Below are 22,264 nucleotides of genomic sequence, written 5' to 3'. Positions count from 1 at the left end.
GGTTAGTTGTATGGTCCTTATTTTTATATTTCTACGTTCCCTTCTAGGTGTTGTATTTCTTTGTTTTGGCCTGGTATGGCTCTCAATCAGGGACAGCTGTACATCGTTGTCACTGATTGGGAGTCATACTTAGGTAGCCCTTTTTGCCACTGTGTTTGTGGGAAGTTGTTTTTGCACTGCTGTGTGTAGCCTGCAAGACTGTTTAGCTGTCGTGCGTTTTTTCTTGTTTTGTGTTCTCTTGAATAAAGTTTAAGATGTTCACGAGACCCGCTGCGCCTTGGTCCACTACCTTTGACGACGGCCGTTACACTCAGCTTCCTTATCAAATCTAAAACTTTCTAACAGAAAACTGAAGAAAATGAACAACAGTGACAAATGGTTTGATGAAAAATGCAAAAACCTAAGAAAGAAATTGAGAAACCTATCTGACCAAAACATAGAGACCCAGAAAACCTGAGCCTACACCTTCACTATGGTAAATCACTAACGCAATACAGAAATACACTCCGGAAAACAACGGAACAGCACGTCAGAAATCAGCTCAATGTAATTAAAGAATCCATAGACTCTAAACACTTCTGGGAAAATTGGAAAACACTAAACAAACAACAACCCGAACAGTTATCTATCCAAAATGAAGATGTAAAGGGTAAACCACTTCTCCAATCTTGTTGGCCAAATATCTGAGAACAAACAGAAAAGCATATACATGATCAAATACAAATCTTAGAATAAACTATTAAAGACTACCAGCACCCACTGGATAATTTTAACGAGTGTGCTGAGAGTTGGGAAGCAAGTACAGGGAGTGAGTGTTTTAATAAATAATCAAAACAATAAACACCAATATTTGGAACCAAGGACTGATCACCCCAACCCACAAAAGTGGAGACAAATTTGACCCCACTAACTATCGTGGGATATGCGTCAACAGCAACCTTGGGAAAATCCTCTGCATTATCATTAATAGCAGACTAGTTCATTTCCTCAGTGAAAACAATGTACTGAGCAAATGTCAAATTTCCTTTTATCAAATTACCGTACAACAGACCACGTATTCACCCTGCACAGCCTAATTGACAAACAAACAAACTAAAACAAAGGCAAAATCTTCTCATGATTTGTTGATTTCAAAAACGCCTTCGACTCAATTTGGCATGAGGGTCTGCTATACAAATTGATGGAAAGTGGTGTTGGGGGAAAAACATACAACATCATAAAATCTATGTACACAAACAAAAAGTGTGCGGTTAAAATTGGCAAAAAAAACACATGTTTCTTTCCACAGGTCCATGGGGTGAGACAGAGATGCTGCTTAAGCCCCACCCTCTTCAACATATATATAAATTAATAGGAGAGAGCACTAGAACAGTCTGCAACACCCGGCCTCACCCTGCTAGAATCTGAAGTCAAATGTCTACTGTTTTCTGATGATCTGGTGCTTCTGTCCCCAACCAAGGAGGGCCCAAAGCAGCACCTAGATCTTCTGCACAGATTCTGTCAGACCTGGGCACTGACAGTAAATCTCAGTATGACAAAAATAATGGTTTTCCAGAAAAGGTCCAGTTGCCAGGACCATGAATACAAATCCCATCTAGACACCGTTTCCCTAGGGCACGTAAAAAACTATACATACCTCGGCCTAAACTTCAGCACCACAGGTAACTTCCACAAAGCCCTGAACGATCTGAGAGAGAAGGCGATAAGGGCCTTCTATGCCATCAAAAGGAACATAAAATTTGACATACCATTTAGGATCTGGCTAAAAATACTTGAATCAGTAATAGAACCCATTGCCCTTTATGGTTGTGGGGTCTGGGTTCCGCTCACCAACCAAGAATTCACAAAATGGGACAAACACCAAATTGAGACTCTGCATGCAGAATTCAGCAAAAATGTCCTTTGTGTACCACATAAAATACCAAATAATGCATGCAGAGCAGAATTGGGCCGATACCCGCAAATTATCAAAATCCAGAAAGGAACCGTTAAATTCTACAACCACCTAAAAGAACCTGATTCCCAAACCTTCCATAACAAAGCCATCACCTACAGAGAGATGACCCTGGAGAAGAGTCCCTTAAGCAAGCTGGTCTTGAGGCTCTGTTCACAAACATAAACAGACCCCACAGAGCCCCAGGACAGCAACACAATTAGACCCAACCAAATCATGATGAAACAAAAATATATTTACTTGATACATTGGAAAGAAATAACAAAATAAATATGCGAACTAGAATGCTATTTGGCCCTAAACAGAGAATCACAGTGGCAGAATACCTGACCACTGTGACTGACCCCAAATTAAGGACATCTTAGACCATGTTCAGACTCAGTGAGCATAGCCTTGCTATTGAGAAAGGCCGCCGTTGGCAGACCTGGCTCTCAAGAGAAGACAGGATATGTGCACACTGCGCACACAATGAGGTGGAAACTGAGCTGCACTTCCTAAACTCCTGCCCAATGTATGACCATATTAGAGAGACATATTTCCCTCAGATTTGACAGATCCACAAACAATTCGAAAACAAACCCAATAAACTCCCATATCTACTAGGTGAAGAACAAACACCATTGTAAATACAACCCACATTTATGTTTATTTTCCCTTTTGTAATTTAACTACTTGCACATCATTACATCATTGTCTTTAATCTTTTGGAGCTTTTGTGTAATGTTTACTCTAACATTTTTATTGTTTAATTCACTTTTGTATATTATCTATTTCATTTGCTTTGGCAATGTTAACATATTTTTCCCATGCCAATAGAGCCCTTTGAGTTTAATTGAATTGAATTGAGAGGGAGAGACTAGGGAGAGAGACAGAGAGAGAGAGACAGAGAGACAGAGAAAAAAAGCGGGACAGATAGAGAGAGTGATCTAGAGAGAGTGTACAGCGACTTCAGCCAGTGATTGCTGAACTCATAGATTTATAGATAATGTGGGAGGTCTCTGGCCTTTGACAAACTAGTCAAGATGACTACTAAAGACCTGGCACACATCTAGAATGAGATGTATTATTAGCTCATCAAGATAAACTCCACTTTACCACACACACAGAGACAGACAGACAGACAGACAGACAGACAGACAGACAGACAGACAGACAGACAGACAGACAGACAGACAGACAGACAGACAGACAGACAGACAGACAGACAGACAGACAGACAGACAGACAGACAGACACCGTCTCCCCAATCTTGAGGCCTGATGTTGAAAATGTTACTAATCTAAGTTAGCCTAAACTTCCTCTCCTCCTCTCTTCCTCTCCTCTCTTCTCTCTTCTTCTCCTCTCTTCTCCTCCTCTCTTCCTCTCATCCTCTCTTCCCCTCCTCTCTTCTCCTCCTCTGTTCCCCTCCTCTGTTGCCCTCCTCTAATCTTCTCTCTTATTCTCCTCTCTTCTCCTCCCCTCTCTTCCTCTCCTCTCCTCTCCTCCTCTCCTCCTCTCTTCCTCTCCTCCTCTCTTCCCCTCCTCTCTTCTTCCCCTCTTCCCCTCCTCTCTTCCCCTCCTCTCTTCTACTCCCTCTCCTCTCTTCCCCTCCTCTCTTCCCTTCCTCTCTTCCCTTCCTCTCTTCCCCCCCTCTCTTCCCCTCCTCTCTTCTCCTCCTCTCTTCCCTCTTCTCCCTCTCCTCCTCTCTTCCCCTCCTCCTCTGGTTCTTTCCTCCTGTCCTCACAATTCATTTGAAAGCTGTTTGCTCAATTCCTTCACAATTGTTTTCTAACATCCTTCTCACAGTTTATTTTTAGTCTGCCGAACTTTGCAGTGAGTCAGGGTTGCTAGGTAACGATAGGTTGAATGACGTGAGTTGGGATGAGAGATGTTTGGTTCTGGGGCCATGCCCTGGTACACACACACACACACACACACACACACACACACACACACACACACACACACACACACACACACACACACACACACACACACACACACACACTACACAGTATACTGTACTGTACTGACTGATGCCCAGCTTCCCAGCTGTAGACTCTGTTACAGTGTTGCTATGCTGTGTACCCTCCACCTATGACTGATAACTGACTGAAGGACTTACGGTTTAACTTATGAAGTTATAACTCATGGCTGAAATGCGTATGATTGGCCCAAAGACATTATGCTATCACATTGAGCTGTTTTGCTGTGTGTTATTGCAACTTGGCTGCATTCTGCTATGATTGACAGTTGAGCATCTCTTCTGTGTATTGAGCATCTCTTCTGTGTATACTGAAATGATTTATATTCTGCGCGTCTTTAGCATGATACAGAATATATACATTAAATATTCTGCCTGGTCAACCTAATTCTCTTTCTGCTTTGTTTGCTGCTATGGTGCCTCTCCTCTCTATTCATCCTTCCTTTCTCTCACTCTGTTACTCATTCTCTCTCTTTATCTCTCTCTTTCTATGTTCCTCTCTCACACCTTTTCTCTCTCCCTCGCTTCCTCTCTCCAGTTCTCCTTCTCTCTATCCCTCTCTCTCTCTCTGTCTTCCCCTCCTTCTCTTCCTGCGGTAAGACATCACCCACTTCCACTTTAGGAAGTGCCCACGAGAGAGGACTTGCATGTCCAGTTGAGCCTAGATCAACTGCCTCTAGGTTCAAGGGTATGTACTGCAATGTGCTCCCACCTCTTCACACTCTCTCCCTCTCTCTCTCTCTCTCTCTCTCCCCTCTTTCTCCCCCTCTCTCTCTCCCCTTCTCTCTCCCCCTCTCTCGCTCTCTCTCCCTCTCAGGCTCCCCCTGTCTCTCTACCCTCCACAACCTCGCTGCACGATGCCACGGCTGTTGAGACTAATAAGGTTGACAGTGTGTGTGTTCAATGTGTGTGTGTTCAGTTGTTGTGTGTGTGTTCACTGTCTTAACTGTGGTATCAGACGGTTGATCAGTAGTTGGTTGTTTTTATGTTGGAAAGCAGATCTCACAGATGTCTCTCTCTTCAGGTCCATTGGTTCCTTCCATTAGCGGTGCAAACAAAGAAACGCACTAGAAACATGCCCAGAGTAGCCAAACGAATGCTAAAGCACTACAGTAGAAATGTCCCTAAAGCCTGTCTGTTTATGGACTATGAAGAGACATCAGCACAGTCATTTAGAGCCAACAGGACAACTTTAGAATAACAAGGATACAGTTAACCCTGGGAGAGGGATTTAAAGGAGAGTCTGCTCTGTGTGGTCTATAGTAGTTAACCCTGTAGTTATCCCCCCATTGTGTGGATGTGCCTGCCCTGTCCTGTGCAGTCCCTGTATTTCTATCTGTTTATGAGTAACGGAGGTGGTTCGGTGAACATGACGATTTGCGTTAGCACCCAGCGCTAATGCCTTGGCAGGCAGGCAGCTGATCGAAACCTGGTTGTCACATCTGCATCTGAGGCCATCGAAGCAGCAGTGCGACACTACTAGAGATCGTTAGAGACGTTGTCAGTGACTGCATCTACATTCCTACATATACACTCCCCCATCCAAAGCACATGCACACATTTCTCCATTCACACCTTTAGAGTGGCCTAATTGACATTATCTTGTGAGAAATGTATTGTTTTCTATCAGGAAATATTAGCATCAGTCCCTCCCTCCCTCCAGAGCCAGGTTTGTGGTCAGGCTGTGCTGTGGCTCCCTCCCTCCCTCTAGAGCCAGGTTTGTGGTCAGGCTGTGCTGTGGCTCCCTCCCTCCCTCCAGAGGCATATTTGTGGTCAGGCTGTGCTGTGGCTCCCTCCCTCCCCCCCCTCCCTCCCTCCAGAGGCAGATTTGTGGTCAGGCTGTGCTGTGGCTCCCTCCCTCCCTCCAGAGGCAGATTTGTGGTCAGGCTGTGCTTTGGCTCCCTCCCTCCCTCTCTCTACTGTCTGCCTAAATTGTCCTGCCCGTTTGTTAACAAGCTATTTTCTATCCGTCTTCTCTTTCGCTGCTCCTGATCGACTCCCAGTAGAATAGTGTTCCTGCTCCTGATTGACTCCCAGTAGAATAGTGTTCCTGCTCCTGATCGACTCCCAGTAGAATAGTGTTCCTGCTCCTGATTGACTCCCAGTAGAATAGTGTTCCTGCACCTGATCGACTCCCAGTAGAATAGTGTCCCTGCTCCTTGTTCCTTCTTCTTGTTGTTTTCAAATAAAATGTCCTCCTTGGAACAGCGATTGATAGTGAAGCTACAGTGTGTTAAATGTCTTGTTAAAATAATACAGATGAATGATCAGATCAACCAAAGGACAACAACTTAGCTTGGTCAAATCAATAAATATATTATTAATTAATGCATTAATTCATGAATTCATTCATTTGTTCATTAGTAGATCAGTACATTCCGTTTCAGATTTAAAATGTGTCCAGCTGTGAACGGCGACATGAGGATCAGCAGCCGGAATGACTATCAGCCTGTTCAGACTGCTGCTACTGTGACAGACTGGTCAATAGTAGACAGAGTAGAAGCAGAGCAGAGCTTCATTTGATTCTAACAGTCAGCTTTAACACATATCACATCACTGGAGCCTGGGCTGATTAATTCAGAGTATCAGAAGCACTGCAGGTAGCAACCAGCCCTAAACCATAAGGTCTGAGCCCCATTTGTGATCAGTAATCTGGAATGAGTTTCAGCTCTGCCTGCCCTAGGTGAGCTGACTAGTTATCTTATGGATAGGCAGCTTAGGGTTGAACCTTACCCTGTATCTCAAAATGGCCACTTTATGGTCAAACACTGACAGTCATCTTATGGGTTCAACCTCATTCCTCTTCCCCAGAAAGGTGATATGGGAGTCAGGCTGGCCCCGGGGTCACGGACATGGTCCCAACCAAGGCCCCGGCTATGGTCCTGGCTGCATCCACATAGGAGGCCCCAGCTAGGGTCCCTTCCATACAGGCCTTACTGGGCTGTCCCTCTCTCTACAGTGGTCTCAGGGGTCTGGGAGAATCAGCTGGGCCCCTGGCCTAGTGTTGGGCCCACCGTGAGTACCACACACATCTCATACACACATATACAGAGCAACACACACACCCAGGCACTATGTGTCACACTCTGTCACACTCTGTCACACTAGAGGAATGGAGCTGAACCCTCTTCCCTTTCCCTCCCTGGGGAGGAGTCCGGGTATTCACAATGCTATGCGTGCCCACCATGAGTTGTTAGAAGTGTACTCCAGCCCAAACCACAGAGTAGACCCTTCACCCCCCGGGCCTACTCAGTTGCCAATGGGGAGGTGAGGAGTCTGGGTACCCACAATGCTTTGCGTGCCCACCATGAGTTGTTAGAAGTGTACTCCAGCCCAAATCACAAAATAGCCAATCCCCCCCCAATCAGTGGCGGTTCTAGATAATTTCAACTGGGGATGCCAAGCTGTGGCCAGTTGTACTGTTAAAGGGTCCAGTTACATTAGACGTTATTGTTGTCATATCTTCACTGCATTGCAGGCATTAGCAGGCAAAATACCATGTTCATAATCATCATCGTTGCCACTGTCTAATAACGGATATAAAAAAAGAACGATAGCAAAAATGAGTTATGTAAAAATTATTTCATACTCCACATTTAGGGGGGCCACAAGGGGGTCCAAAATTGTTGTCACAGGGGCACTGGACCCCCCCCCCTCCCCAGAACCGCTAGTGCCCACAATGCTTTGTGCTGAGGCTCTGATGAGCTTGTCCTGCCACATCTGTTTTATTAATTGGTGTGTTTGTTGTTCACTGAGAGAAAAGTATAATATAATCTGTGTTCAGTTCAGCTTCAGGCATCTGACCTGCTATGTTTGTTGCATATTCTGACCTGCACTGTTTTCCTGTTGTGGTTTTAGCTGTCTGTAGCTTAGTCCTCTCTGTTGGTGGTGTGGGTTTTGGAGACGTTGCAATTCTCCAATTGGTTTCTACTGTACACCACCTATTTGCTGCTGAAGACTCTCCTCAACCACATTTTAATTTAACAACAAGCATTAACCCGCTGATTTAAAAACCAATGGGAGACATCGCAGATAGATCCTCGATCCTTCGTCTGAATGGTCAGCACTGTTTTCACCCTGCTAGTGTACGTCCTATCCTCTCTCTGAGTCAGAGATTTAGGGGTTTAGGCCTAGGGCTGATTGGCTGCAGGTATAGGCCTAGGACTGATTGGCTGGCTAGTTCATTACCGCCCCTCTCTCCTAGACGGTTCAGGAAATCAGGTCTGATAGGTTCACACACGCAAGGTGCACGCACACACACACTCACACGTGGAGAAGGAACACACTCACATGCACCACGAGGTGAAGAAAGCCATTTGTTTGATGAGAGAAATTGAGATTTCGATATTTAGACACTTCTATAGAAACCCCACCCACTGAGAATATATGAATAACTACTGCATATCACTGCTATAGAAACCACACCCACTGTGAATATATGAATAACTACTGCATATCACTGCTATAGAAACCACACCCACTGTGAATATATGAATAACTACTCCATATCACTGCTATAGACTAGATACTGGCCGTAGAGATGGAGAGAGAAAAAGGGAGAGCGAAAACAGAAAGGTGGCAAGAGAGGAACATGTTACTGTAAATGTAGGAAGAGCGAGAGAGAGATAGAGGACAAGGAGGGAACAAAACAGGGAACAAACAGTTCTGTCGTTCTGACAAACTCACTGGGTGGATGATTTGTATTAGAAGGTTGTGTGTGTGTGTGTGTTCTCTCCCGTCTGTGCATCAGACCACACTGAAGCTCTGTAGAATGCATGTGTTTACGGGGCTTAGATAGGCATGGGGTTGACCCGTCATACCCAACCCTGACGGGTAGAAATAGCTCTGTTTATCTTCACAGAGTGATCCCCCCTCCCTCTCTGCACCGTTCCATGTCTCTCTGGTCTGTCACAGGAAAGCAGTCTGAAACCGACAATCTGTCCCTATAATATGATAACTCATATTACGGCAACTTCTCTAATGGTGCCAGTGCCCTAAGTAACAGGAAATATGAGATATTCAATTTGGACGGTCAATTTGGACGGTCAATTTGAACCTTCAATTTGAACAGTCAATTTGGACCTTCAATTTGGACGGTGAATTTGGAGATGCAATGTGATCCTTGTGAAGTTGTGTGAGAGTCTACAGTTGAAGTCGGAAGTATATGGAAGTGTATGTGTCACTAAAACTCGTTGTTCAACCACAAGCTGCAGATTAACTAGGTATTTCCTTGCAGTACTGGACCACACGACTGGACAATAATCAAGATTAGACAAAACTAGAGCCTGCAGAACTTGCTTTTTGTGTTGAAAGCATTCCACAGGGATGCAACCCCTTGTTGACTCAAATGCTTCCCACAGTTGTTTCAAGTTGGCTGAATGTCCTTTGGATGGTGGACCAATCTTGATGCACACGGGAAACTGTTGAGGGTGAAATACCTTGCAGCATTGCAGTTCTTGAAACAAAACGTTGTACCTGGCACCTACTACCAAAACCTTAAATGTTTTCTCTTGCGCAATCACCCTTTGAATGACACGTACACAATCCATGTCTCAAGGTTTAAAAATCTGTCTTCTCCCCCTTCATCTACATCTATATTCACTTGATTGAAGTGGATTTAACAAGTGACATCAATAAGGGATCATAGCTTCCACCTGAATTCACCTGGACATGTCAAGAGAGTAGGTGTCCTTAATGTTTTGTACACTCAGTGTACAAAACATATATATATTTTTCAACCACTCCACAAATTTCTTGTTAACAAACTATAGTTTTGGCAAGTCAGTTAGGACATCTACTTTGTGCATGACGCAAGTAATTTTTCCAACAGTTGTTTACAGACGGATTATTTCACTTATAATTCACTGTATCACAATTCCAGTGGATCAGAAGTTTACATACACTAAGTTGACTGTGCCTTTAAGGACAACAAAGTCAAGTTATTGGAGTGGCAATCACAAAACCCTGACCTCAATCCAAGAGAAAACTTGTGGGCAGAACTGAAAATGTGTGTGCGAGCAAGGAGGCCTACAAACCTGACTCAGTTACACCAGGTCTGTCAGGAGGAATGGGCCAAAGTTCACCCAACTTATTGTGGGAAGCTTGTGGAAGGCTACCCGAAACGTTTGACCCAAGGTCAACAATTTAAAGGCAATGCTACCAAATACGAATTGAGTGTATGTAAACTTCTGACCCACTGGGAATGTCATGAAAGAAATAAAACCTGAAATTAAATCATTCTCTCTACTGTTATTCTGACATTTTACATTCTTAAAATAAAGTGGTGATCCTAACTGACCTAACACAGGGAATTTTTGCTAGGATTAAATGTCAGGAACTGTGAAAAACTGAGTTGAAATGTATTTGGCTAAGGTGTATGTAAACTTCCGACTTCAACTATGTGTCGTTGTCTGTGTGTAGCCTATGTGCTTGGATGCGTACACATAAGTGTGTGTGTTCATACATGTATAGGTGTTCCTGTGTGCGCTGTGTGTTTCAGTGTGGTCACAGACAACATGTTATCTACTGCCCGTGCATGTTAGCTAACAAAGTGTTTTGACAGAGCTGCCCTCCATCGATGTCTCTCCCTCCTTCTCTAACCTCTGCCCTCTTGTCCTAGTAACCTGTGAACTCTGAGGGCAGGGAGCCCCCACCCTCACCAGCCTGCCTGGCTACGGGGAGAAGTTGCACTTAGACACAGATCTAGGATCAGCTCATCCTTCCTATACACAGACAATTAGCATTAGGGGATGTAGGCAAAACTGACCCAAGATCAGTGTGTCGAGGCAGCTTCATCATTCTCTGTCTGGCTTCCATACAGGCTATTACTGCCCACTCCCTGACTTGCCCTTTAAAAAAATAACCATATTTTGACTTCTATTTGTGTGTGTGTGTTTGAGTGTGTGTGTGTGTGTGTGCATATGTGCGTGTGTGTGTGTGCGTGTGTGTGTGTGTGCGTGTGCGTGTGTGTGTGTGTGTGTGCGTGCGCGCGCATGTGTGTGTGTGTGTGTGTGTGTGTGTGTGTGTGTGTGTGTGTGTAGGGAGAAGACTCCAAGTCAGTGTCGGAGGCTGATTTATCATCGAGGAGTATGGAGGACGTGAACGGCAGTGGAAAGGATGTGTCTGGCTCCCCAGGTGAGACACACACACACACACACAAATTATATACATTTAATTGCACTTCTATACTGTAAAACTAGAAAGACTCAAAGCACCATGATTGTGTAATGAAACCATGGAAAGTAGTGCAGCTATTGAGATCTGGTGTTTGGAGGGTGTTTGAATGAAACCCAATGTACGTTTTATGATACGAAGAACGGGTTACATGCGCTGTAAAAGGCAACAAAACACAAACATTGTGTGTCTCAGACAATCAGTGGTTTAGAAATGCAAGTGGTTCGTAGCCTAACTATTGATTGATGATAAGTGACGAGGAAGAATATTATTTTTGTGCAATTCCACCTTTATTTAGATTAGAAACAGGAGAGGCAGTAAGATCGTACATTTCATTAGTATTTCATCCACTCAACCATACAGCTACACTGTTAGAAATTATTCTGAGGTAAATTGAAATTTACCAACAACAAAAAACAACCAACGTATACTTAATAAAATGTAAGTATACTGCTCATTACACTTCTGTGAAATCAAACTGTCCACTTAGAAAGCAACACTGATTGACAATACATTTCACATGCTGTTGTGCAAATGGAATAGACAACAGGTGGAAATGATAGGCAATTAGCAAGACACCCCCAATAAAGGAATGGTTCTGCAGGTGGGGACCACAGACCACTTCTCAGTTCCTATGCTTCCTGGCTGATGTTTTGGTCACTTTTGAATGCTGGCGGTGCTTTCACTCTAGTGGTTGCATGAGACGGAGTCTACAACCCACACAAGTGGCTCAGGTAGTGCAGCTCATCCAGGATGGCACATCAATGCGAGCTGTGGCAAGAAGGTTTGCTGTGTCTGTCAGCGTAGTGTCCAGAGCATGGAGGCGCTACCAGGAGACAGGCCAGTACATCAGGAGACGTGGAGGAGGCCGTAGGAGGGCAACAACCCAGCAGCAGGACCGCTACCTCCGCCTTTTTGCAAGGAGGAGCAGGAGAAGCACTGCCAGAGCCCTGCAAAATGACCTCCAGCAGGCCACAAATGTGCATGTGTCTGCTCAAACGGTCTGAAACAGACTCCATGAGGGTGGTATGAGGGCCCGACGTCCACAGGTGGGGGTTGTGCTTACAGCCCAACACCGTGCAGGACGTTTGGCATTTGCCAGAGAACACCAAGATTGGCAAATTCGCCACTGTTCACAGATGAAAGCAGGTTCACACTGAGCACATGTGACAGACGTGACAGAGTCTGGAGACGCCGTGGAGAACGTTCTGCTGCCTGCAACATCCTCCAGCATGACCGGTTTGGCAGTGGGTCAGTCATGGTGTGGGGTGGCATTTCTTTGGGGGGCTGCACAGCTCTCCATGTGCTCGCCAGAGGTAGCCTGACTGCCATTAGGTACCGAGATGAGATCCTCAGACCCCTTGTGAGACCATATGCTGGTGCGGTTGGCCCTGGGTTCCTCCTAATGCAAGACAATGCTAGACCTCATGTGGCTGGAGTGTGTCAGCAGTTCCTGCAAGAGGAAGGCATTGATGCTATGGACTGGCCTGCCCGTTCCCCAGACCTGAATCCAATTGAGCACATCTGGGACATCATGTCTCGCTCCATCCACCAATGCCACGTTGCACCCACAGACTGTCCAGGAGTTGGCGGATGCTTTAGTCCAGGTCTGGGAGGAGATCCCTCAGGAGACCATCCGCCACCTCATCAGGAGCATGCCCAGGTGTTGTAGGGAGGTCATACAGGCACGTGGAGGCCACACACACTACTGAGCCTCATTTTGACTTGTTTTAAGGACATTACATCAAAGTTGGATCTGCCTGTAGTGTGGTTTTCCACTTTCATTTTGAGTGTGACTCCAAATCCAGACCTCCATGGGTTGATTAATTGGATTTCCATTGATTATTTTTGTGTGATTTTGTTGTCAGCACATTCAACTATGTAAAGAAAAAAGTATTTAATAAGATTATTTCTTTCATTCAGATCTAGGATGTGTTATTTAAGTGTTCCCTTTATTTTTTTGAGCAGTATATGTAGACGCAATTGGTCTTTTATGAAAATATCACATGATGATGAAAATCTTCTCCATAGCTGTATAAATGTGTCCCACATTGGATGGGCATGCATTTTTCTCGCACACACATACAGACACATGCGTAAGCACACACACACCACACACACACACACACACACACACACACACACACACACACAGAGCACAACCAAATCACACAGCGACATTCTGCTACAGCTAAAAGACATAAATTATTCCTGATGCTGTATCTACATAGTACAGAGGAGAACAACTCCCCAACGCTACGACAATTTTAAACTACTTCAGATTAACTCATGTAGCGGTTAGAAGAGCTGTTTAAGCACAGTGGAGGGAGGGAGGGAGGGAGACACAATTGGGGAGCGAGAGATAGGAGAGGGTGAAGCCGAGAGAGAGAGAGGAGGAGTGGGCGAGAGGAAGACAATGAGGGAGGAAGGCAGAAGTTTAAAGACGCACACCAACTGAGATAGATGAAAGATGAATTCGTCCTCTCTGTGTCATGCATTCATCTGGCTGTTGAAAATAATATTCCCCCATGCACACATCTTGTCAGATTAGAGAAATATTGATGTAGTGGAGAACAGTAAGACATCCATGTTTAAACATTTCCTCCTTCTCACATTAGAGATAATCTTATAATTGGGTCCTCCCCACCATTCTCTATCCTTCCATGTTCCCCCTTTCACTGAGCCTTCTTTCTCTACCTCTCTCTCTCTATTTTTGTCCATCCTCGTTTCACCTTTACTCCTTTCCTTCCCTCCTGCCACCTCTCCCGCCTTCCTCTCACTTTCCTCTCTTTCTCCCCCTCCCTCTCCCCTCCAGTAGTCCCTATAAACGGTCATGTTGACCTGAAGACCAGTCTGACCCCTCCTCTGATCACCCACACTGCTGCCACCCCCATGCCGGTTCCCAAGCTGCCCGCCGTGGTTGACCCTGCTCTGGGCTATGAGTCCCAACGCGGCAGCAACGTCTCCATGGACCTAGACTGCTACAACAAGTCTCCGGTTAGTGTATTCCACAAGTACACTATCGATCAACTGGATCCTCCCAGGAACCCATACATTAGGCTCTGTGTGCACAACAACTAAGACTGTAGATATTCAGTCTAACCTGTATGGATGATGTTCAAGAAGACATTTATGATGATTAATATGACCTGTCATCAGCTCAACTCTCTGGCTACTTACTGATGCCAGTTGTGACTGATGCCAGTTGTGACTGATGCCAGTTGTGACTGATGCCAGTTATGACTGATGCCAGTTGAGACTGATGCCAGCTGTGACTGATGCCAGCTATGACTGATATCAGTTATGACCGATGCCAGTTGAGACTGATGCCAGTTGAGACTGATGCCAGCTGTGACTAATGCCAGCTATGACTGATGCCAGCTATGACTGATATCAGTTATGACCAATGCCAGTTGAGACTGATGCCAGTTGAGACTGATGCCAGCTGTGACTGATGCCAGCTATAACTGATGCCAGCTATGACTGATGCCAACTACAATAGTAAAAGCCATAGTAATGACTTTTGAGCATTTTTATTATAATTTTTTTGTATATATATATATATTTTTTACCTTTATTTAACTAGGCAAGTCAATTCAGAACAAATTCTTATTTACAAAGATAGCCTACCAAGAGGCAAAAGGCCTACTGCGGGGACGGGGGCTGGGATGAAAAAAAGTGGGAGAAAACACACATCATGACAAGAGAGAAACCACAACACTACATAAAGAGAGCCCTAAGACAACAACACAGCTTGGCATTGAGGAGACTCTGAGGATTAAGACAAAAACCTGTAGTAACAACATCCTAAAATGTAATATACTTTAGTTTTATTTTTTTTAACAAAAATTCACTAAGAGTTACAAACGTTCCCCAAGGGTTACAAACGTTCCCTAAAAAGGGAATTTGTTTACTTCATCTGGCTTTCTTTTTGTTGTTCATACCTTCTCTCTTTCTCTCCACCCACCATCTCTTTCTCTCCAGATCAGTGCCCATAGCACCTCCCCTTACGCCCCGTGGAGCTCCACCTCTGGCTGGACCAGCCGTAGATCAAGCTGGAACAGCGTAGGCCGTGCCCCTTCGCTCAAACGAACAAAGCGTCAGTCTGGCGAACGGCGGTCGCTCCTCTCCGGAGAGGGTGGGTCCAGTTCAGAGGATGATGAGGGGGGAGGAGGGGGGACATCGGAGGGGGATGATGTGTCCCTGTGTCGTACCGACTCCATGTCCCAGTCCCAACACCGACACAGGAGGATGGAGTCTGTGGAGACTAGGGGGTCCATAGACCTGGCCCCTGACATACTGCTACAGGTGAACACACACAGTCTTGTACAGCTAACCTTGCCCTAACCCTAACCCTTGCTCCTAAACATAAACCTAACTCCTTACCCTAACCCTAACCCTTGCTCATAAACATAAACCTAACTCCTTACCCTAACCCTAACCCTTGCTCCTAAACATAAACCTAACTCCTAACCCTAACCCTTGCTCCTAAACATAAACCTAACTCCTAACCCTAACCCTTGCTCCTAAACATAAACCTAACTCCTAACCATAACCCTTAACGTAATTCTGACCCTAACACTAATTCTAACCTTAACCCTAAACCCCATAGAAATAGCATTTGACCTTGTGGAGACTAACAAAATGTCCCCAGTTGGTCAAATTTGTTTGTTTACTATTCTCGTGGGGACTTCACAAGAATAGTTCAACACGCACAAGCACACACACACACACACACACACACACACACACACACACACAGACCAGGGGATCTATAGACCTGTCCCCCTAAACACTGCCCTAATATTATTGATAGTCCGTTTTACGCAGTTATCACTGGATAGAACCACTTTCTTGAGTGTTTTAAAATGCCTTCAAGTACCTATAAATTACTGTGTTAACCATGGTTGTAAAACTCTAGGTGCCCTTCCTGTATCGCTCAGCCAGTATACACAGCTCCAGACCCCCCTCGCTAGGAGGCCTGAGAGCCCCAGAACACAGTGACTGTAACGGGAAAGGCACTCCGGCCCCTAGAGGGGCCCTGGCCCAGACACAGCTCTCCCTCGAGGACAACACAGAGGACGAAGCAGCAGAGGAGGAGGTTGTGGGTCGTTTCGCCAGGCTGTCACGCTGGCTGGAGAGGAAACAGCCTGAGTGGTGTCGAAAGAGAGATACCTGGTCCCTGTACATATTACCCCCAGACTCCAGGTGAGACACATGCAAATACACACACACACACACACACACACACACACACACACACACACACACACACACACACACACACACACACACACACACACACACACACACACACACACACACAGTGATTTAATGTGATGTAATTACACTATGATCTCATCCCTACTCATCTTTGCATATCATGCTTCATTCTCCATCTTAAGGTCTCACTCTGTTTGAGATATTATCCCTCCCTCCCTCCTTCCTTCCCTCCCTCCTTTCCTCCATCGCTCCCATTCAGCCTCTGTGGCTTTGAACTGTGTCTGAATGTATGATTCTCGGGCCTGGTGGAGAATGTGTGTGTGTGTGTGTGCTTCCGGTTGGAAAAGACGTTTCACACCTTAGCCTTAGTCAGCATTCTCCAGCCCAGAGCTTTAGTAATTCCACAACAAAAGCCCACCCATTCTCTACCCTCCCTCTCCTCCTCTCTCCTCTTCTTCCACATACTCGTGACTCCTCCTCCTCCTCTTTTCTACTTTTCTCCCCCTGTTCTCCCCCTTTTCTCTCTCCCTCTCCTCCTTTACTCCTTAAACTCCTTCTAGAGGTGGCTGTCTCACAGTGTTGTGTTGACAGTAGAATCCCTCGATGGCCATGGTAGAACCCACTGTCCTGTCCTAACTGTTCCCATGGTAGAACACAGTGTTCTGTCCTAACTGTTCCCATGGTAGAACCCAGTGTTCTGCCCTAACAGTTCCCATGGTAGAACACAGTGTTATGTCCGAACTGTTCCCATGGTAGAACCCAGTGTTCTGCCCTAACAGATCCCATGGTAGAACACAGTGTTCTGTCCGAACTGTTCCCATGGTAGAACGTAGTGTTCTGCCCTAACAGATCCCATGGTAGAACGTAGTGTTCTGCCCTAACAGTTCCCATGGTAGAACGTAGTGTTCTGTCCTAACAGTTCCCATGGTAGAACCCAGTGTCCTGTTCTAACAGTGGCCGTGGTAGAACCCAGTGTGCTGTTCTAACAGTTCCCATGGTAGAACCCAGTGTCCTGTTCTAACAGTGGCCGTGGTAGAACCCAGTGTGCTGTTCTAACAGTTCCCATGGTAGAACCCAGTGTCCTGTTCTAACAGTGGCCGTGGTAGAACCCAGTGTGCTGTTCTAACAGTTCCCATGGTAGAACCCAGTGTCCTGTTCTAACAGTGGCCGTGGTAGAACCCAGTGTGCTGTTCTAACAGTTCCCATGGTAGAACCCAGTGTCCTGTTCTAACAGTGGCCGTGGTAGAACCCAGTGTGCTGTCCGAACTGTTCCCATGGTAGAACCCAGTGTCCTGTTCTAACAGTGGCTGTGGTAGAACCCAGTGTGCTGTTCTAACAGTTCCCATGGTAGAACCCAGTGTCCTGTTCTAACAGTGGCCGTGGTAGAACCCAGTGTGCTGTTCTAACAGTTCCCATGGTAGAACCCAGTGTCCTGTTCTAACAGTGACACTGAGGACACAGGCACTGTGTGGAATGGAAAAGGGGAAGTGACATACCTAGTCAGTTGTACATCTGAATGCATTCAACTGAAATGCGTCTTCTACATTTAACCCAACCCCTCTTAATCAGAGCAGTGGGGGGGGCTGCCTTAATTGACATCCATGTGGTGGCGTCCATTTTGGCCATTTTGTACAGAGCCAGACACCCACCTGTTTCTATCAGGAGACAGAGGCTCAGTGGGAAACTGTAGTCAGCTGTTCAACATGGACAACGGACCTCCATTCACCTCCACAAGCAGTTAGTAATCTTTGGTATAGCTACAGTCGTTGGCTAAGGAAGAAATAGTTCTAGCACCCAGGTTGTCAACATTCTGAATGAAAAGCAAGGTTAATTTGAAAAAGTTAAAAGGTATAATGAAAATGTCCACGAACATAAACTCATGAATATGCCTACTGTCAAACACTGACAGTCCAAAGAGCACAGATAACCGTATCTGAATCCTCAGGGCTATCATGAAGATGTCAGATATTTAGATAGATGTCAGATATATAGATAGATGTCAGATATATAGATAGATGTCAGATATATAGATAGATGTCAGATCTTTAGATAGATGTCAGATATATAGATAGATGTCAGATCTTTAGATAGATAGATGTCAGATATATAGATAGATGTCAGATGCTTTTTATTCATCGATGATCAAGCACTGAAATAAAGTTATGATCTGACGGGTGCTGTCTGTCTGTCTGTCTGTCTGTCTGTCTGTCTGTCTGTCTGTCTGTCTGTCTGTCTGTCTGTCTGTCTGCCTGCCTGCCTGCCTGCCTGCCTGCCTGCCTGCCTGCCTGCCTCCCCGTCTCACCCTAACATGGAGGATACAGTCAACATCCTATCGTGGGAGTTAGCATAACGTCCCTGGTCCACATAATGAATACATGATGGATACTTCAACAATGAGATCTAGCATGCAGAGATGAGAGGATTTAGGTCATCTAGTGTAGATAATGATGGGTCTAGTCAAACACACATGCAGACACAAAAACTTGTACACACAGACACAAACACAAACACACTGTCTGTCATCATTGGCAGACTCGACAGCCTTGGTTTCTCAAATTATTGCCTCGCCTGGTTTACCAACTACTTCTCTGACAGAGTTCAGTGTGTCAAATCGGAGGGCCTGTTGTCCGGACCTCTGGCAGTCTCTATGGGTGTGCCACAGGGTTCAATTCTCAGGCCGACTCTCTTCTCTGTATACATCAATGATGTCGCTCTTGCTGCTGATGATTCTCTGATCCACCTCTACGCAGACGACACCATTCTGTATACTTCTGGTCCTTCTTTGGACACTGTGCTAACTAACCTCCAGACGAGCTTCAATGCCATACAACTCTCCATCTGTGGCCTCCAACTGCTCATAAACGCAAGTAAAACTAAATGCATGCCATTCAATCGATCACTGCCCGCACCTGCCTGCCCGTCCAGCATCACTACTCTGGACGGCTCTGACTTAGAATACGTGGTCAACTACAAATACCTGGGTGTCTGGTTAGACTGTAATCTCTCCTTCCAGACTCACATTAAACATCTCCAATCCAAAATTAAATCTAGAATTGGCTTCCTATATCGCAACAAAGCATCCTTCACTCATGCTGCCAAACATACCCTCGTAAAACTGACCATCCTACCGATCCTCGAACTCGGTGATGTCATATATAAAATAGCCTCCAACACTCTACTCAACAAACTGGATGCAGTCTATCACAGTGCCATCCGTTTTGTCACCAAAGCCCCATACACTACCCACCATTGTGACCTGTACGCTCTCGTTGGTTGGCCCTCGCTTCATACTCATCGCCAAACCCACTGGCTACAGGTTATCTACAAGTCTCTGCTAGGTAAAGCCCCACCTTATCTCAGCTCACTGGTCACCATAGCAGCACCCACTCGTAGCACGTGCTCCAGCAGGTATATCTCACTGGTCACACCCAAAGCCAATTCCTCCTTTGGTCGTCTTTCCTTCCAGTTCTCTGCTGCCAATGACTGGAACGAACTTTAAAAATCTCTGAAGCTGGAAACCCATATCTTCCTCACTAGCTTTATTAAGCACCAGCTGTCAGAGTAGCTCACAGATCACTGCACCTGTACATAGCCCATCTGTAAACAACCCATCTATCTACCTACCTCATCCCCATACTGTATTTATTTATTTATCTTGCTTCTTTGCACCCCAGTATCTCTACTTGCACATTCATCTTCTGCACATCTACCATTCCAGTATTTCATTGCTTTATTGTAATTACTTCGCCACCATGGCCTATTTATTGCCTTAACTTACCTCATTTGCACTCACTGTATATAGACTTTTTGTTTTCTTTTGTTCTACTGTATTATTGACTGTATATTTTGTTTATTCCATGTGTAACTCTGTGTTGTTGTATGTGTCGAATTGCTATGCTTTATCTTGGCCAGGTCGCAGCTGCAACTAGCCTACCTGGTTAAATAAAAGTGAAATAAAAAAATAAAAAAATCATGATGATTGCTTGGCTGAAGATTAAACAGATTGGAGGGACAGAGCTGTTGTTGTCTTCTGTTCATTATTTCAGACAGGATCCGTCAGAGTGGGTTCTCTTCTGTACATTATAACAGACCGGATCCATCAGAGTGGGTTCTCTTCTATACATTATGACAGACAGGATCCATCAGAGTGGGTTCTCTTCTGTACATTATGACAGACAGGATCCGTCAGAGTGGGTTCTCTTCTGTACATTATGACAGACAGGATCCATCAGAGTGGGTTCTCTTCTGTACATTATGACAGACAGGATCCGTCAGAGTGGGTTCTCTTCTGTACATTATGACAGACAGGATCCGTCAGAGTGGGTTCTCTTCTGTACATTATGACAGACAGGATCCAACAGAGTGGGTTCTCTTCTGTACATTTTGACAGACTGGATCTGTCAGAGTGGGTTCTCTTCTGTACATTATGACAGACAGGATCCATCAGAGTGGGTTCTCTTCTGTACATTATGACAGACAGGATCCGTCAGAGTGGGTTCTCTTCTGCACATTATGACAGACAGGATCCATCAGAGTGGGTTCTCTTCTATACATTATGACAGACAGGATCCGTCAGAGTGGGTTCTCTTCTGTACATTATGACAGACAGGATCCATCAGAGTGGGTTCTCTTCTGTACATTATGACAGACAGGATCCGTCAGAGTGGGTTCTCTTCTGTACATTATGACAGACAGGATCCGTCAGAGTGGGTTCTCTTCTGTACATTATGACAGACAGGATCCGTCAGAGTGGGTTCTCTTCTGTACATTTTGACAGACTGGATCTGTCAGAGTGGGTTCTCTTCTGTACATTATGACAGACAGGATCCATCAGAGTGGGTTCTCTTCTGTACATTATGACAGACAGGATCCGTCAGAGTGGGTTCTCTTCTGCACATTATGACAGACAGGATCCATCAGAGTGGGTTCTCTTCTATACATTATGACAGACAGGATCCGTCAGAGTGGGTTCTCGTCTGTACATTATGACAGACAGGATCCAACAGAGTGGGTTCTCTTCTATACATTATGACAGACAGGATCCAACAGAGTGGGTTCTCTTCTGTACATTATGACAGACGGGATCCGTCAGAGTGGGTTCTCTTCTGCACATTATGACAGACAGGATCCATCAGAGTGGGTTCTCTTCTGTACATTATGACAGACAGGGTCCGTCAGAGTGGGTTCTCTTCTGCACATTATGACAGACAGGATCCATCAGAGTGGGTTCTCTTCTGTACATTATGACAGACAGGATCCATCAGAGTGGGTTATCTTCTGTATGTTATGCCCATTTCTGTTTCAGTTAATGAAGCTTAGGCTTAATTGCCAGTTATTCAGCTGTGGTTTGTTGAATTACTGTGGATGTGAGAAGGGATTGTATGTGGTTCCAACATCATCACTTCTGAATGGGCAATATTGTTAATGTGCAATATGTTTTATTAATTTAGACCACAAGGGTCAGATCAGATCATACCACGGTCTGGGATGTTGTACTTTACTTATATACATCTCTCATCATAATGTGCTTTCCAATTATATAAATGTTTATTTTATGAATGACGATGTGTGTGTGTGTGTGTGTGTGTGTGTGTGTGTGTGTGTGTTTTCCAGGTTTCGAATGGCATGCAACAAGATAATAACCCACAAGATGTTTGACCACATCGTTCTGGTCATCATCTTCCTCAACTGCATCACCATCGCCATGGAGAGGCCTAGAATAGAGGCATATAGCGTGGTGAGTGACACACACACACACACACACACACACACACACACACACACACACACACACACACACACACACACACACACACACACACATCTGTAATCAGTGGAAAACATTAAGATGCACATATATTTCTAATTTGGTGCTCTCGCTGTAATTCCAAGCCCCTGTAATGAGGTGATTATTGAAATTGGATGCAAATGGAGATTGTATTGCCTGTCAG

At 45.1% G+C, this 22,264-nt stretch overlaps 1 protein-coding gene across 1 annotated transcript in view; it reads left to right on the top strand.

Annotated features, from left to right (window-relative positions):
• Window positions 1-22,264, top strand: part of LOC115163176 (voltage-dependent T-type calcium channel subunit alpha-1G-like) — a 214,295-nt gene that overhangs the window by 121,104 nt on the left and 70,927 nt on the right. Inside the window, exons 13-17 of the mRNA XM_029714847.1 lie at window positions 10,958-11,051; window positions 13,909-14,087; window positions 15,075-15,398; window positions 16,012-16,298; window positions 21,927-22,050. Coding sequence (XP_029570707.1) covers window positions 10,958-11,051; window positions 13,909-14,087; window positions 15,075-15,398; window positions 16,012-16,298; window positions 21,927-22,050 — 1,008 coding nt within the window. The remainder of the gene's footprint in view (window positions 1-10,957; window positions 11,052-13,908; window positions 14,088-15,074; window positions 15,399-16,011; window positions 16,299-21,926; window positions 22,051-22,264) is intronic.

The sequence above is a fragment of the Salmo trutta genome, chromosome 2 (assembly GCF_901001165.1).
Source record: "Salmo trutta chromosome 2, fSalTru1.1, whole genome shotgun sequence".
Classification (NCBI taxonomy): Eukaryota; Metazoa; Chordata; class Actinopteri; order Salmoniformes; family Salmonidae; genus Salmo; species Salmo trutta.
The sequence above is the reverse complement of the archived record's forward strand: the minus strand, read 5'-3'. Positions and strand labels throughout refer to the sequence as shown.